The 19,192-nt window shown below is 37.2% G+C and overlaps 1 protein-coding gene across 20 annotated transcripts in view; it reads left to right on the top strand.

The window, feature by feature from the left end:
• Positions 1–19,192, top strand: part of cacna1aa (calcium channel, voltage-dependent, P/Q type, alpha 1A subunit, a) — a 168,740-nt gene that overhangs the window by 124,454 nt on the left and 25,094 nt on the right. For 8 of the 20 annotated variants that reach the window (XM_049467679.1, XM_049467674.1, XM_049467680.1 and 5 more), the window contains 4 exons: positions 1,943–2,039; positions 8,863–8,977; positions 11,754–11,861; positions 15,073–15,176. In XM_049467679.1, the coding sequence (XP_049323636.1) occupies positions 1,943–2,039; positions 8,863–8,977; positions 11,754–11,861; positions 15,073–15,176 (424 nt within the window). Of the gene's footprint in view, positions 1–1,942; positions 2,040–2,837; positions 2,935–8,862; positions 8,978–11,753; positions 11,862–15,072; positions 15,177–19,192 lie in introns of all 20 variants that reach the window. The other 12 variants (XM_049467684.1, XM_049467675.1, XM_049467687.1 and 9 more) reach the window with 6 other exon arrangements.

Below are 19,192 nucleotides of genomic sequence, written 5' to 3'. Positions count from 1 at the left end.
AGAACGGTAACCAGCCAGGTTAGGCTGGCTAACTAACCTAGCAAAACAGGCAGAAATGCTTAAAAACGCACAGAAGACGACTTCTCTGCGCAGGAGAGGAGAGTTTTAGTGTTATTTCAAGGTCCTAACGTTTAAGTTACCAACCCAATTTTGCTTTCAAGCTAACGTTCGTGGTGTTAGTCTGTATAAACTATACACCGTTTTGTAGTTAAGTTACAGTTCTGTTACAGTTGTTGTGGAACTACTTTTTTGGCGGAAGGCACAGTCCATATTAAAGCTTATTCATTCTGAATTTCTTAAGGTTCTTTCATTTATTTTCTTTTTTTATTTTGTAAAAAAAATGTTAAGCTCTAACTTTATTTCAGAAAGAGCTCTATAATTAGATGATGATTTTAACCCAGTGTCTTAGCATTAGGAAACAATGCAATAGAGGGTTCTGCAGGACCAGTGTGAAGAACTTCAGTTGTAAAGCACACAGAACCTACTGCCCATGTTTCTCCTCGTTGGATGCCGTCTTTTTTTGAGCCACTGGTGTGGAGACACTCTTAGGCCAAGCCTTAAGTCCAACCCAACCAGCCAGATCAGAGACGCCCCCTGCTGGAGAGAGGGAATCATGGATCTTTTCTGCGATCCATCCATCCCCAACTCCTACTTTCGTACCCCCGTCCTGTGAAACAGTGTAGAACCCCTTTCACTCCCTATCAAACCCCCATCCCCACCCCCATCTCTGGAATACTGCATACTGCCAGCAAAACTTACTGTGCCGATCTCCCTCAACTTCCTCCACGGAACACGCTAAGTTTCTTGGTATCTGCATTCCAGTGCCTGTCACCCGCCTGCTGCAGGAGACCAAACCTCAGAGACGAGAAAATAGGCTAGAGGTGAAAGAAAGAAAGACGATTTAGAGAAAAAACAAAAAGCAAGAGTTTAGAAACCCTTTAATGTTTAGTATTATTGTTGTTGTTTTGCAGTAAATTACGGTAAAATAAGAGTTGGACAGAACTATTATGATTGATCACTGACCAAAGAGGCATTTCAGCATTTTTTAAAGGTGACTTAGAATGCAATATTAGGTATTTTAACTTGTTTTTTGAGGCATTAATACTTTGTGACTTTGTGTGGTTGGGGTGACAAATACCAGTTTACCACCCTGTTATTTTAAATAAAAAACTTTACTCATTTATTTGCTTTGGTAGAAAATGGCTGGTGGAAAGTTCAGCTTTTATTGGCTGGTTTACCTCACTGTAATGTCTCATATAGTATAGCCTATCCTAACCAATCAAAGCACACCACAGCATAGACTAGTTTTTGTACTTTAAGAAGAACATTGTAATTGTGTTTTTACTTGCTAAGTGTTGTCCTCCTCTCTGCATTCTCCCAGCACAGTGTATGATTAGCTATCTGATAACATTGTAGCCTGTTAGCAAGTGTTATCTTTTTGCCTAGCTTGCTAGTTTCATTGGCTATTGCGTTTTGTTGCCTCGCAGCTTTAGCTAGGTAGGATGGATAGAAGAGTCTGCAGTATCCAAAGTTCACGTCTTTGTACCAAACTCATTAATCAGCTGTTCTAAGGTAAAAACAGTTTTGCATTCTAAGGCACCTTTAAAATCAAGCAGTAGAAAGGGTTTCCTCTTCTACTTTACAAACATGGTATATATTTAAATTTCCAAGAATATCTCATTGTTTCAAGGGGCTGTAAGTAAGAAACACCATAAATATAAGACATTTACAAATACAACATAAAGCTTGGAGAAAATAACACAGATAACAGCCAATCGCCACCAGCAGCTCAAATGGGTGACTTGCAAATGAACTAAATGTGTGTTTAAGTGTGTGTAAATCTTGTTCTTTTCCTGTGTGTAAAATATTGTGCTCTTCTTCCTCTCTGACTGTCTCTGTTTCTGCATTTGCGTGCTCTAACTTCCCTGTATTCTTCTTGCAGCGGGCGCATTCATTATAAGGATATGTACAGTTTATTGCGAGTAATCGACCCCCCTCTGGGCTTAGGAAAGAAATGTCCTCATAGGGTGGCCTGCAAGGTTTGACTTCCACTAAAAACACCTAATAGCACCTGCTATAAGCATCCAAGAATGGAATGAATGTCGCTTTTCTTTCTCTTTTTTTTCGTTTTTTAGTCCCTTTTTTTGACAGCATTTTTTGTTTTGTTTTTGTACACTCACCATTTTGACTTGCATTCTGATATGACAAAGAGAATGTGCAGGACAATGCAGACACTCATGAAAAAAGCATGGGGGATTAACAAGGGAAAAAACTATAGATCTTAAAGAAAAAGAAGATCTGCCATTTTGACTTTTTAATTTTATTTTTATTTACACATTTTGTTGGTTTTGCTTTTGCTAGGCCTAGCCGACATGGTAGCGTGCATTGTTCTGGGGGGAGGGGGACAGAAACTGCATTGACAAAGCGCCAACCGTTACCATCCTGCACTTCTATGCAACCTGACCCCTCCCCAACCTCAAAACCCCACCCCCCTAGCCCCAACTGTTTGCATAGAACGTCAGTTTAGCGCCGAGATTAGCTTAGCTAGAGCTCCTTTTCTCCTCCGTTCTTTCTCTTCTTGTCTCCTTCTGTCACTTGACCAGTCGTCAACCTGAGCCAATACTGCCTCTTTCCTTCACTGGCCCAAATAACCTTCTTTTTTGTTGTTTTTTTGTTTTGTTTGATTTTTACTTTCTGTTCTCCTCTCCCACACCCTTTCCCCCTCCTTCTCTTCCCTTTCGATTTGTCATCCAACCCATCCCCACCCCCACCCCACCACATGCATCCAATGTGGTTGTATTTTTTTTCGTTTATTTTATTTTTTTTCGGTTGCCCAGTGGCAGGATCAGTTACAGGGATATGTATGACATGCTCAGACAAATGTCGCCACCTTTAGGCCTGGGGAAGAAGTGCCCTGCACGGGTTGCCTACAAGGTAGAGGGTCTAACTCCGAGCGGCCAGCGCTGTGTGTCGTAAACCTGTTGGTGTTTCCTTCCTTCCTCTTTTTTTTTCTCGTCCTCCCACTCTCTTTCTTTCTTTTCGCCCTCCTTCGTTCTCTCTGATGTGAGGCAACTGCTGTTGTGATTCGGTGGTGATGGTGGTTTTGGTGGTGGGGGAGGGGGTTGTTAGGTGTTAGCCAGGCCGATCCACAGGGAAGCGGGAACGGACGGACCTTCTCAGCTCTTTTGCACCGCACGAGGATGTACATACACACACAAACAGGCAAACATAAGCATATAGACACACATTAATATATTTTGCCTCTGTCAGGCAAGAACCTTCTTTCTCTGTTTTTGTTGTTTTTTTACTTTTGGCGTCATTAAAATCTGGCAGCTGTTTATCTTTATTTTGTGTCCAAATTTCATAATGAATGTACCAATCAAATAATAGGTACTATTTATTTTTACATTGAACTCTATTGATCTAATTAATTATTCTCCTACACTGTGCAATGTGCAAACATTTAAGGCATCTATAAATATTAGCATGGAAAAAGCTCTTCGTCTGGGCAGTAAGTGTTTATACTGTAGTCAATAATTTGGGATGCCACCGGAGCTGACAAACAATTAATACTAATTTTTTTTTTAATATGGTGCACTTGTTTTATATGGTACTGAATCTACTGAAACTTATTTGCTCAGAGGAGCACAAAAAACATTTACTCACTAAATAGAAAATTCCATAGATAAATACACAGTTTTGCTATTTTTGCCATTTTTGAGCAATAGTGAACGAAAAGATAAACAAATCTACAGAAATTACAGATACAATTTCCAAACTGGAATATATCCACAACTACATTTGGTATTATTAAATGTGTTGGAATTTCAGTTACTCTACAAGGAATATCCTTGCAAGGAAATTTGATTTAAAGATCTGGTTATACCTTCTAATATAGTCACACAAAAGTATATAATGTGTTACTTAAGGGTACCAAAGGAATGTCACACATCTTTTCACAACACAACATACAGCAGTGTACTCACATACCCATGTTCACAGCCACAGTGTGCGTGTGCAGCAGTGGTGGGAAGGCCTAAAGGATTCAGTCCTCCGCGTCCCTCAGCCCTGTGGATGATGCTGTCCGAGGAACTCTGGCCTTTTTTTGTCTGCGGACCAGCTCTCTGTCTCTCTCCTTTCTTTTTACAGACAAACTTACACACACAGCATACACAAAGCAAAGTATTCTTCTCACTTAACTGGGCAGATAAAGGACTTAGGTATCTTAGCGATAGCATAGCCTTCCTAATATGGATCAGTTTTGTGGCCTAAAGTCTAATTTTAATCCCTAGATCCAATGTTTTCACTCTGACTTTTCCTTCTGTCAATGCAGTTCTAATCTGTTTCCGGCCCCTCCTCTTTGCATTCTGTTTCGCCCTTTTGCATGGCCCACCACTTGGGGCACAGCCATCCCCTCGTGCCCTCTGCTCTTCACCCCATACACACATGCACCCTGGCAGGCTCCAGCAAACAGGAGAACGCCTCACTCTCTGTAACTACTAGGGTCACAAATCTTCCTGTCTCTTTTTTTCTTTCTTAGTTATATCTCACTGCATCCCGTTTTTTGTCCTTTTTATACTCAGAGACCCAAATCTGTCTCTTACGTTCCACAAACTGTGGCATAATTATTAAATGTTTTGAATTTAGCTACGTTTAACTAAAGGAAAATTCTATCAAATCTTTATAAATTCTGATAAAATGTCACTTTTGAAAAGCTATAACAAAATGTCAAGATTTAAGAAAGCTGCGCAAAATGTAAGATATGAATAGATTATGTTAAAAGGTATGGTGTAAGAAAACTATACTAAAATAAAGGATGTGAGAAATGTACACTAGAGTAAGAGATACACATTGTCCTTAAATCACTGCTAGGTTTTTTTTTAAGTAACAAAAGACCTAGAGCAGCTTGGCAAAATTTCACCATTATAAAAGTTCCAAAGGAAAAGGAATATACTGTATTAATTAAATAACAGTGAATTGGAAGTATGACATTATCATACAATATATTATTCTAAAACATAGCTTACGACAAAAACTAGCAGCTTAGGATGTTTCAGTTCTAGGACTTAAAGAACAATCACTATGCCCTTGGGATCAATTGCTCTTCTTTCTCTCTACTTCTTTGGGTTTTCTGTCTTTTTAACTGTTCTCTTGTTTTACTTTATATTTTTATCTCTGTCATTTTGTTAATTTACTCCTGGCATCATTTCCTTTCGCTTTCAAATTCTTCACTACATTTACTTCTACAAACAATCTTCAGTCTGAATCATCCTGAACTTCTCACCTCATGGAATCAATATGAGGAGGAAACAAAAATTACTATTGTTAAAGGTAGAAAAGTTATGCAAAAAATATGAGAAAGCTATGCTAAGATGTTAGCTGTTTGAAAGTTATGCTAAAAAATGTGACATTTGGCTATGCTAAAATGCTAACTGTATGGTGTGAGAAAGCTATGCTAAAAATATGAGAAAGTTACACTAAAATGTCAGATATATAAAGCTATGCTACAAAATATAAGAAAACTATACTAAATTGTATAGTGTGAGAAAGTTAAAATGTTAGATGTAACAAAAATTATAAACCAGCTATGCTAAAGCAATAAAAATGAGTCAGCTGAGCTAGTATTTTATCAGCTAAGCATTGCTAAAATACAAACTGTGAGCTGAAATTTAACAATTTATTCTGCATTCCCTTTAAAATAGTATGTAGGAAGTAGGACATTTTAACTAAAATGCCTGCACCACACCTGAAGTAGTAGTAGTAAAAGCAGTAGTATAATACAGTGTATTCACAGTTAGCTGTGAGGTAATTCCAGCTCCTATATTTGACATTCAAGGTAAATTAAGTACAAATGGAATGAGCAAGCTATGCCATAGAGTAAGATATGAGAAAATTATGCTACATTAAAACACAAAATAAAAGCCATCTACAGTAAAATGTAAGCAAGCTATGGTAAAATTGTAAATCTGACCAGGCTATGCTAAAACAGTAAAATAATTAAATAAGAACTGTTAAGCAGACCCCCTTATAAATCTAAACTTTCACCTCCTCTCAGACTGTTCAATTTCTCCTCACTGCAGCTCTTGCTGTTGGTGGCAGTAAAAGCAACAGCACTACCATTTTCTTTCATTCAGCAGGTAAAACCCATACAGTCACACTGTTAAAGGAAACCAGCACATGCGATAGCGCTGCCTCCTATGTTCTTCTCTTTTGTTCATTAAAACCCAACCATGTCTTCTTAAGTCAGCCAACCTTTCACACATTTGCCCCATCACCCTTCCTGTCTCCTCACTTCGCCAACTTCTCATTCCTCACACGTCCTCTACTTCCCTCTCAATCGTTTCCTGCCCTGCACACATTTTGCCCTGCTCTTCCACCACTTGTCCTTTTTCCATAGGCAGTGGCTTTTGTTCCCGATCCTCTAAAATATTAATCCGTAACCTCCAGCTTAATCCAAGCTAACCGGACCCTCAATCTTAGCTCATCCTTCTTCACAAAAACGACTCACAAAGCCTTTTCTTGTTCTTCCGTCCTTGTTTTTCTTTTTCTTCTTCCTTTCTTTTCTGGAGAATGCTGCTCTGATCTAACCCAATAGCCTGCACCCATTTTTCTTTTTTTCTTCCTTTTTTTGCACTGAGAGACCAGAGAATCTGGATCAAGCTTTTCTTTTACCCAGAAGCCCATCTGATTGAGTCTCAAAGACGAGTACTAAAATCAAAATGAATGAGCTAGAATGAACCGAACGGACAATGCTTTCAGTGTTCGGCTGCACTGCTGCTTGCTGTATACGCATGTTGGACACGCTGCATGTTGCACGCTCGGGTTTGTGAGGGCGGGTGCATGTGTGTGTGTATTGGTGGGTTGGGTTGGGTCACTGTGGGTCACTGATGCCTGCATGGAAAACAAACAATTGGTGTAGACCCCAGGGGCTGTGGTCGCTACGCCAGTCGGCCTTTCACATTAACATCAGAACGATGTGTGTGTGTGTAAGTCAGGGCCTCAGGTGGATGGACCATACAGCAAAACACTCCCAAAAAGATGCCACTCACTGTTTTGATCAGTTGGTTCATTCACGGCTCTGGGTTTTATTGGGTGAACCTCCTACAGGGAAAGCTCTTTGACTGATAGCTGGCCTGCGAGAGTAGTGGAAAACTCCTGTGATTTTCAAACTAATGCTTATTGACTTCTATTGTAAAAGGATTTTAGGTCTACTCAATTCTGTTGTTATATAAACTACTTAAGCTTAGATTTATTATTCTGTTATTAAATCCGTAATTAATGCAAAATATACAATTCATTATTTGGTATCATGTATTTTGTGAGTCCTTCAGAGTTCTATTTTAGGGTCTCTAAAACTTATGTACAATATGAGAATTGTGCAGTTATATAAGTGGAGTGTATATAAGCCAGTGTACAGGATTTAAATAGATACACTCTGAAATTAATTTCTATAGTAATCCACCATATACTACAGATGTTTAAGATAGTGATTAGATTGAAAATCTCAGGAGCGCTGTAAAAGAAATATGGGTCATCGAGTATTAAAGAGCTATTACAAACGTGAGTAGCCTACAATTAAGACAGTCTAATAAAGGGATAATGGATATGTCGATTTACAGTATGTACTGTAACTGCACCAGAGCATTTAACAATTTCTCATATGAATATAAGTAACTGCCTAATTGTATTCTTAATTTAATTTAAGTTTTATTTCAGGAGAGCAGACAAATGTTTGGACTCTTTATAAATTAATATATTTTCAATGTTGTAATAATCTTTTGAATTTAAACTAAAGGCAGGTCTTTAATGAATAAAATTTGTTAGCAGTGTTGTACAGCAGCGATTTTCCCCATTACACTGCAAGTGGCAATTACTGGGGCCAAAACACTACAGGCCATTCAGCAGCCCATAGAGTGGTAATGTTAGAATGTATATAATGGAAAAACATAACTCCCATAATTAAAATAAAAAAAATAGAATTAGTTTTCTCCTCAATATCTGCACTAAAATATTAGATAAGCATCCCATGTAGCTACTTTTATAGCTATTTGAATAGAACGGTAAGCGTAATATGTAGAACTTTTAACAATAAGGAATTCAAATTTTTAAGAGAGTTTGTGTGTTGTGTTGTGTTTTTTTTTTTTTTGTGTATTTTATGAGTATGTGTGTCCAAACATTTGACTGCCACTATAATCAAAATTAATATTTTGGAGAGACTAGACTAGACTAGACTAGCAGCCTAAATTCTTAAAATATATAACCATAAAATATGGCATTAAAAGAAATTAACTTAGTACTATACAAATTTATATCTCACTTGCTTAGGCATATCAATGAATTGGTATAATAATGTATATTTACTACATTTGTATTATTGAGAAATCTTAATTCTAGCATTCATCTTATCGTTTTAACATTAACATCATGATGCATTTTCACACCCTTCTGTATTTAACATGTATGTTCTTGTGTTGGCCTTCTAATTCTATAATTCTTTCTAATTAAATTATTTAATCAATTTACGTTAATTCTAACATTTATAACTCAATTTCAACCTTTATATTGATGCATCATGATGCGATTTTAAACCTTCACAGTTCATAGATACTAATAATGCTCTTTAGGCTGCATTCAGCCTAAAACAAACCATCTATAATAATCTGGAGTAACTGTAACAGTCATCGAGCTCCCCCTGCCCCTGTCCCTCTCTAACTCCTCTACCTTTCCCCTTTAACTTCTCACCTTTACACACAAAACCCAATACACACACACACACATCCCACTCGGAGGTTCAGATAACGTGTACGCACGCTCTCAGTGCAGCACTTCTTCCTCTGACCTAATCTGATTGGCTCTCCACAGAGACTGCTGCGCATGGATCTGCCGGTTGCCGACGACAACACAGTGCACTTTAATTCCACCCTCATGGCCTTAATCCGCACTGCTTTGGACATCAAGATCGCCAAGGGTGGGGAAGGTTTGGCAACCCTTTTTCAACCTTCTCTCCTTGTCTATTCCTCTGTGTGGCTCTCCATTGTCATCGGTCAACATCGTGCCCAAATAAGGGATATATATGCAAACAAAAATGTTTCAAAAACAAGTTCTTAAAAAATGTATGTTGTTTTTATTTTATATGGAAAAAGCATGAATATTGCAACAAAGGCCTGTGTGCTGACAAGAATCTGGTGATACGATATGAATCATGATACAGTAGTTATAATTCAGTTTGTTGCAAATATTATAACAAACACACCATATTTTATACATTGATATATAGTGATATTTTATACATTGATATTAAGTCTTATTAGCCCTACATTTTTTCACAAAATGTCTTTGCTCAGTACTGTGTAGAGTAAACTTATAGATAACAATAATAATATTAGTCATTTTTAGTAGTACACTTGTGTAAGAGTAAAAAGGACACATAAAATGTGTGTACGTATTTGCCTAGGACATAATTATTCAGCCTAGTTTATCTTGGCCATCGTACATTACAGAAGTGCAATGTCTCGAGAGAATGTAAAAGATGGCTAGAAACAGAGCGTTCATAGGATATTTTCAATATTGTCTTTATGAGTACTGTGAGGCCAGCCAGAAAAAAGCAGATCTGCATAGTTATCAAGTAAAAGAAATCCCACTGTTTTTTTCCTTCATTTTTTTTTTAAACGAACAGGCAAAATTAACTGCTGTTCTTCAATAAACTCAGCGATGGTCTCCGTCTGATAATTTTTAGTACCATTCAGTTTCACATCTCAGATTTGACCTCACATTAAATACAAGGCTTCTGGCTGCTTTTAGGATTTAATTTAGTATTTTAAGGAAGAAATACAAAATCTGCTGGTAAATAATGACAGACATTATATTTTTTAAAACTCTGAGGATACCCCAGTTTGTTTAAGCCAAATCAAAAGGAGCTCTTGACAAAACCACTTAACACTGCTGTGCACAATGTGTAGCAATATTCATATTTCAGCTCCTCAGAATTACAGTGATACACATCCATTTGAAACATTTTTGTTTACCATAAGGTTTAAAGAAAGATAACAGTAAATAATAAAGATAAGAACTACCTTTGAACACAGGGCAACAGGACTCTATTCCTCATGTCTCTACCTTAAGCCTTGCCTAAAGTCAGACATACACTGTGCGATTTTGGAAATCTTGCCTTTGCTGAAATTTAAACTGTGCACTTTGTACAGATAGAGCCTGCAATGTATAGTGTGGTGAAATAGCATCATCAGATAGTGACAAATGCTAATATAATAACCCTCTTGTGTGCCTTGTCCACGTTGACCACAAACCAAAAGAGACAACCATCACCATTGGTTGCCACACAAAAACAGATATAACACAACTGCTTTGTCTTTTTAACATTAACTAACCCCAGAAACCCACCATTATAACAGGATTGTTGCATGAGCCCCTGTGGTTCTCCGACTGCTTACTTCGGGCAGTTAATCAGGCATCTCTTCCCTTCTCACAAAAGGAAACCTACTGAGCTAAACTTTGGACTGCTCGTGATATTCAGTTGGCTATGACCACACTGAGTTTGAAAGTAGGCTAAAATCACACAGTGTATGTCTGACTTAACCTGTCTGAAAAAAATGTCTGGGATAATAAAATGAATAGTAAAAGCTGGATTGTACATTTAAAAATGATGTATTCACTATGCATTAAGCCTGTATTTATTATGAACTAAAGATTGTATTAGTTTCAATAATGCACAGTAAACACTTGTTTTTTTGCGCAATCACCCTGTTTATCTGTTGTTTATACCACCAATAACAATGTTGTTCAGTCTTTAATTAGTAATGAGTAGGACATATAAAAGACCTGAAATGTTTATTACATAAACATTCAAGGTTGGCTGGTGTTAGCTTAATCTTTTTAGCAACAAAATGCTAATCAACTAAACTATTGTATGAATTTTATTGTATGAGTCGCTTGTCTTTATATGGACAATTTTAGCCAGCTGCCACCATCCACGATCATTACCACCTACTGTGTTGTCCACTGTGGGGGGTAATGCCTTTTATGATGTATTCCCAAGACACATGTGACACATGTGTGGTTCAAAGAAATGTTACCAGAGTTGGTGCCTGAACAGCACTATAATGCACCTGTTATAGTACCTGCACAAACTCTGATAATTCACATCACCTCATCATGAGCTTGCTGGCCAGTGTTCATTCGCAAGATTACAACATACTGCTACCTCATAGCATTTCATTGTATTTGTATATTTATATATCATTTCTTTTCCATCATTTCTGTAACATGGTGGTAACAAAGTGATTATTGTGCATTACACTAAAGTCATTTTCACAGAATAGACTTCTATGTTCTAATAAAGACCATAATGAATAAAGTTTAATACATAGTAAAAATAGCAAATAATAATTTAAATTTATTTACATTTTTGTGATATAATGTTGATTAACTGTTTCAACGCTATATAAAAAGACTTGTTGTTAATATATATTTCTTCTTCTTCGTGCGTGTGTGCTTGTGTTTGCGTGTGCATGCGTGTGTTTGTGTGTTTATTTATGGGTTTTTTACTCTGTAATCTTGATATAAATGTTTATACATATTGTTTTTGTATGTGTGTGTGTGTGTGTGTTTGGTGGGATTATCTATTGTTATATTTTTTTATTTGGTCTTTGGATGTGTGTGCATGTCTGGGGTTATGTGTATGTATGTAAATATGTATGTGTGTGTGTGTGTGTGTGTGTGTGTTTGTGTGTGTGTAGGCGGTGTTGATAAGCATCAGATGGACGCTGAGCTGAGGAAAGAGATGATGGCGATTTGGCCGAATCTCTCCCAGAAAACGCTGGACCTGCTGGTCACTCCGCACAAGTGTAAGTTGCCCAGAGGTTTGTGCGTGTGTGTGTTTACGGGTTTTTCTTCACTCTCGCCACCAGAGGAAGCTTCTCTCAGCCCAGTCACCGCTCTGCACCCTCTGATGAGCCACGCTGTCTGGCACAAACCTCAGCACACTCAGACACACTCCTCCACTGCACTGCATATGACCTACACACTGCTAGCTTACTCTCATTACGCTAGAAACATGCTACTGATTCTGCGGACCCCTGATGAAAGTGCAGCCACTGCCCCTCCACTACACATCTGGGGACATTTTGCTTTTAATGCAGCTTATCATCAAAGAGTGATGTTGACAGAAAACAGAGCATAGTGTTCTATTTTCAAGATATGCTACAAAGATATGCTACCAAGTTTCATATCTGATCTTGGTTTATTAGGAATGCACTCAAATATTGGCCATCCAATTTTTGTCAAAAGTAGTATATTGTAGGTCTACACAGATCTTTAACTAATTCAACTTATTCAAGTTTTAGCTGTTTTCATATTCATAATAAAGTAACTAGTAGATTTTATCTCCATATTTTGTGGACACCCTTTCTAATTAATTTCCCTATGGACATCTGTTTTGCTGGTAAAAAATATAGCTAAATGAATTTCAAGCTTTTTCATTCAAATTTTCTCAGCTGTCAAAAACATTTGCACAGTAATTTATGTGCAAAAATGTACCCCAAGGAATAGCACATTACAGTGTTACAGTGTTTGTCTTGCTTGAAAATCAAAGTGTCCCCAAACATGTGACAGAAATAATACATTAAGGATCACATCACAATATTTGCTTTACTATAAATATGTACAAATAAACAGAAGCCCAAATGTTTCCATTTAAGTACAATCATAGATATAACATAGATGTCCTGCATTAAGCCCACTAATTAATTGTAGATTTAAGAAAGACTGAACATGTCATACATCCAAACTACACTAAAGATGCTGCCTTGAATTTCTGACGTTTTTCACTTTCCAGACTTTCCTGCCAATATAGTAACTTCCAATTCCCGCTAATTAGGACTTCCCCTATCGCACAATGCTAACAATGCTGCAAGCATGTTCTTTCTCTGTGTCACATGAGAGCTGAAGAGAGCATGCTGCTAATTTAAACATCATTGGATAGCTGAATGCGCTTGGAGAAGAACACTAAACACTTAAGTTCTGTTGCATCAGCTAACAGATACCTGCACTGGCTAGCATTGCACTGATTGTTTGATAGGGGAAAGGGAGTGCCAGCCCCAGCCCAGCTACCCAGAGATTGGATATTTCATGTAATATGATTGATATTAATAATATGTAATACATTCATGATTTATAATGATACACATATAAACAAATCAGAATGGCTTCATACACCAGCACATACTTATCATGCACAACCACTCAGGTTCACATTCAGACTCCCTAACTGGCTCTCACCTCCCAGTGCCTCCGATCAGAGGGTGCTTCACTATAGACCAGCTCTCTATAGACGTCTTTTCACTCCAGGGTTTCATTAGCTAACCATTTAACATTTACACTCAACAATATACCCGACAAAGCACGAGGCCTCCTGACCTTCAGGTAAAGCCTGTACAGTCGAAGCATGAGACGAGCAGGTGACTTTGCTGTTATGCTGTAACGCCTGTGGCAAAGTCACAATGATTATAGTTCTAACTATGATTTAAGGACTGAATTTGCACAAAGCATGATTTAGAATAGATAACACTTTTGAATGTAAGGCATGGTTATGATATTTAGTTTTTTTGTATCATAACTTCTTATGATAATTAAGAAAAGAAGCATGACAAGCATAGAATTTAACAATAGCACAAATTTGTCCTCCACTGTTTTTGGGTGTGGAGGATTATAATTTGTCCAAACAGAGCTGCAGTCAACATGGCTTATGAACATGCCTTTAATTTTCTACTGCATGTGTTAGTAAAAATAAAGCTGACGTTTGAGGGCTCTTGAACGTTTCACAGTGTGGACAAGGTACAACCTGCCTGTTGGAGACGGACTGTTTTCGCCCTGTTTCACGTTCCGAAGCTAAATTGACCTAGGCTCCTCCCATAAATGCACATCTGACTCTGATAGGAGAGATCAGATTTGTAATATAATCATTAACATCAAAGCAAATTAATTGTTGTTCATGTAGTTAGGTATGCTAGAATACTAGCATAGCGTGTCCAATCAATCTTATGCGGTTTATGGTTGCTTAATTTATTTATTTTGCTATTCCGTTCTAGAAAATTATTTTCTACTCAATATAGTGATGAAGAATGTGTAAAAAGTATGGTTTTATCTTTCTGAAATAGTTTCAAAGACGTGACTTCAAATATATTTTAATAGATCTGTCTTCCTTATATATTAAAGTATTCAGTGTTTCAAATTAGTTTTTCTTTTAAAATCTTAGTCACCTAAAAGTCTTTGGTGTGGTTTAACAGTACAGAAGTATGAAAATGTAACATGATTTTGTAAAAAAGCATTGGTGAATAGGCTAAATAGTTGTTGAATAAATGCCAATTTATAAGAATCGCTCGGCTTCTCACTTTCAGAATTAAAACCAGTTATTTATTAAGTTGGACATAGAGAAGATTTGTGGGTGGAGCATAGACAATTCAATTCAATTCACACTGATTTGATGAAAAATTCCGCCTTGGAAGGCCAAACAGTGGCAACACAGTCTGATTGGTTTTCTGTATGTATCTGATCTACATTATGAAATGGACTTCAGTCTGCATATTGTCACGTGTGACCTACAGATAGAAAAAAGAATAAAGGATCTGGTGGGTACAAATGGTAATGTAAAGAAAAAATAAATAATAATAAAAGTACGTAGTATGTATAAGTCTCACGTAAAACAGTATGTTTTAATCAATGATAACTATCATTAACAATATAAATGAGAACTGTTATGTAAAGTGTATAGTAGTAAAATAGTAGTACATAATGTACAATGATAGTGATGACAATGAAGGAATTTTTAACCAGTTTGTGAAAAGACCATTTGCTCTTTGTGTGTCCACGTGTGCATATTGAGTGTGAGTGCAAGTGGGTGTGTGAGTGTGTGTGTGTGAGGAAAGAACAGGGTGTGTGTGTGTGTGTGTGTGTCTTGTGTATGCATGAATGTTGTATACACCCATGCCCTCCCCCCTTCCTCGCTCAGGGTCCATCTCCCCTCGTCTAATCGTGCAGGGTAACTTGTCCTTTTCTCAGCAGCGACAGACCTGACGGTGGGTAAAATCTACGCTGCCATGATGATCATGGAGTATTACCGGCAAAGCAAAGCCAAGCGGACCCAGGCTCTTCGAGATGAGCAGGTATTCTAACCTCACGCTCTCTCTCTCTCTCTTTTACTCTGTCTCTGACTGCTTACTGCTCTCACTCTCTTTCTCACCAGTCCGACCCCATACTCTGCATTTGGCATCGTGACTCTGCTGTGTTTTTATCTGTGTGCCATTCATTTTGCAGCTACACTGTGAAACAATGAACAACAATGAGTGGTTGGGTTAGCTTAGAAGAGTGAGTGACCTGGTTGCCTTCAAATTTTAAAAGATTATAGCAGAAAAATAATCATTATTTTACATTGAGTGTTTTGTATTTGAAGCCTACCTAAAACTCAAATGTTGATTGTAAAGTACTTAAAGTGCAAATAAGCACTAAATATTAGCTTTTAAAATATTTTTTTTTATTTTTTTAAATTGCATTAGGGTTTCCAACTGTTTATCGTAATTTTTAAAAGTCCTTAATTTTTATTTTAAAAAGTTGCTTTTATTTTTATACTGTATATTAGGGCCAACTCATATTTCAGACTCATAACAGTATAACAATGACAGAGGCTTTTTCCAATGGCATAATTTTACATTGTGCATGAGCGTGTGGGTGGTTAGCAAACAGCCTTCAACATCGAGATCATCAACCAATGCAAAATGTGTACATGTATATCTAAGAGAAGGTAGTCCCTTGGAGGAAATGACTACACACTGACGATCAGTGTTATTGACCCCCCCCCCCCAAAATGCAAATACATGGTCCAAAGAGCCAGTTGGAAATATGCGAGTTTCCCCAACTAGGGTGCACTGCCTAAAACTGTTCTGTAGAGTAAAAAGCTTTACTAGTGCAGAATCATATGATAATACTGTGAATAAAGCGTAGACTAATAAAGTACACTTTTGCTGCGCCCTAAAAGTGAAAAGATTTTAAGAAGATGGCAGAGTGATTTTAGAAATCAGATAACAGGAATAGGTGACATCAATTTGAGATCTGAAAGCTTTCAGAGAGAACTACTTATAGGATTGCTCAAAAGACAAAATAAAAAAGCCTGTTTAACTTAACAGTTTTAGAGTGGCAGTGCACTTCAGTGCATTAACACCTACACAAATATGACCTTAATGGTTACCAAAAGATATTACAATTACTTTTAGTTTTTAAGAAACTAAGAAAGATGCATTTGGGAAACAGTTCTTGCTGCAATTATCAAAAGTACATTTGGAGAAAAAAACATGGTTCAGCATTTCATGAAAGAACATCTCTCTAAATCATGATTTGGGCTTGTGTTGCAGCCAGTGGCAGATGAAGAACTTTGAATTTGAATAAGATCCATTTGAAGGCATCCTGGTCACATCAATTCTTGAGTGAATAAATAAGCTCAGGCAGGTACTAGGTTATACCAGTTTCCAAATTATGACATATCACCAAATGGTATATTCAGTTCTTCCACAGTGATCCAGTAGACCAGTGAAATGTCATTGTTCTCCAAGTGGCAGATTCTTAATATGATAAACATAACGGTTGACAGTGACAACCTGAACACAATCAAACAGTTTTTATGATTTAGAGATGTGATACCTACAGCACAAACCTCAGAAGACTTTCCAAACAGACCACATATGAAGTAAACAAAAGAAAATTGAAAAATATAATGTTATGAAAGTGAGATATTGAGAATTTTCTGTATATTTTAGCTGAGACTAAGCTAGTTTGTGATGTTTTCAGGCATTCTATCTATTTCTCATGTAAAAGCCCAACAAGAAATGGCAATTCAGATTGTTTTGAATGCAACCGTTAGATCCCTGATACCAGAACTGTCTGGAACAATATAGCCCAGCTAAGGCACATTGAAATCAGGTCACTTATGCTAACACCAATGCCTAATATTTAAACACAAGGCCACATAGGGCTTACATCCAACTTTTGTTTATTAATTATTTGTGTGCCATTTCAATTCTGGATTGAAGCTGGACTAACTGTAGCCTATAGTGGCTTCCAGCACCCAAAGGTCTGGGCTACAAGTGGGCCATGATGTATTTGCTATCTGGGACGGTGCAGACTCTCATTTATAGAACACGGTTCTAAGAGGGGGCACAAATGTTAGATAAACTGAAAGTTCTGACCTTTGACAGTGTTAAAGTGGACCAGTCACATGTCAGAAGGTCTAGATTTTGGAAAAAATCTTACTTCATCATTTAAGCCATAAAAACAAACCATGTACAGTGCAGTTAATTATTGTTTAATTGCTATAAGAATAAATATACAATAAATACCAGAATAAAACAGTTTTTTATCTCTAGAACTGTACAGCACAATGTCAATAGGACTGTGATTGGCTCAGCAGAATAAGGACGCTGACCCTATGGCCCAAGTGGCATAAGTTTGTGGTAATGCTGCTTCACCATCAGCAGCCAATTGGCTATGCTTTCTCAAACTTAGTGTTATCTCTCTTCATCACTCCAATTGTGCTTCAGGCTGGTACAGGCTGATGTATCAGAGCTGGAGATCCGGCACTTTCCACAGAGTGCGTTGGCTACCTTGTAATTTAGTTTGACAGGCCAGCGTGGTCTCAAGAGAAATTCCTACATATGTGACTAAATGATTATTTCAGGATTTGGACAATGTGTACTCACAAATTACTCTCACAACCCAGACAAACAAATATCAAACAATTTGAACAGAAAATGTGAAAAAGCAACCAATGTAATTATTACCTGAAACAACACCTAAATCTAAACCTAAACTTAACCTAAATGTAACCTAACCATTATCTAAACCAAACCCTTAATCTTATTTAAACATAAACCGTAACCTAAACATAACCTAACCATAATCCTAACTGTATTATAATGTCTCACAGAGTTTCCGTCTATTCATTTGTTTTTAAAAGGTTCAGTAAAGCAGCAACGTAAGTGTAGCTTTAACATCACTGTTTTCACAATATTACCTTTTGGGTATGTGTGTATGGGTGGTATGTACATAGCAAGACTGATCTACTAGTGAATGGCAACTCATTGTCAATTCATATATATGTACATAATGTATCACGTGTATTTGTGCAAATGTTAAAAATGTCTTAGGGTGTATAATAGTTGTAAATATATATATGTATATCGATGTACTTTATGAGATTCGTTTGGAGCAGTTAAAAATAATTGTTTGGGGCTGAATTCTACTGTACTGGATGAGGCATGTGGTTGTCCTCACCATGCAAGTTGTAGATGGAGTCCTAGTGAACGAGTGGGCTGTGGGCTAAGCTAGAAAAAGAAAAACATTATTACAGTTCTAGAGATTTGTAGAATAATTGATAATGCCTTTGATAACTGATCATTTGACTGTGTGACTGGTCCCCTTTAAATAACCACTTAAATGTTATCACAGCATTTTAAATGCTATAACAGTGTAAACATGTGATGCAACATGGGCCTTCAGCACCCTCTGTACTGTTGCTCTCCTTTGTGATATTTTGCTATACACTCACTTAAAAGCCCCAGACACCCATGGCCTTGATAGTTGTCTACACCTGTAGACAAATAACTGTCTAATTTACAGCTGTTGCATAAAGTTAATAACTGGATTGAAAGTAACTGAGTTAGACTGAATGTTTTGATGAATCAGCAGTGACTAAATGTCAGTTTCCAAAATTGCAATTTCTTGATCAATGATTAAAATAGTTAATACATTACTAAGTGCTAATATCGTCTAAAATTACAGCTCTAGTCTTTGCAAATGAAGCAAATCAACAACATCTGAACTAAACCTGAGACATGGGTGTCTTTGCTCAAGTGTTGGGATTTCTCATCTCACCCCAGCCCAACTCTTGATGTTTTTAAGTGGATGGCATAGAATAACTTGATGTAAACCAACAAACCTATTCAGCTTCTTCCAGTTGATCTCCTGTTTAACCTAATGATACTAAGCCTGAGACATGTTCCTTTTCTGGTCCTTCAACTTTTGCTCAATCCACAGTTCTGATATGTGCACTTGCTAATTGATTGTATTAAGAGATGGTTTTAAGAGATGGTTCCACTTACCCCAGATGTCCGAAATCTAAAAAGACGTGTTT

Source organism: Astyanax mexicanus, chromosome 19 (genome assembly GCF_023375975.1).
Source record: "Astyanax mexicanus isolate ESR-SI-001 chromosome 19, AstMex3_surface, whole genome shotgun sequence".
Taxonomy (NCBI): Eukaryota; Metazoa; Chordata; class Actinopteri; order Characiformes; family Acestrorhamphidae; genus Astyanax; species Astyanax mexicanus.
Note: the sequence above shows the minus strand (reverse complement) of the source record. Positions and strands in the feature narration are given on the sequence as shown.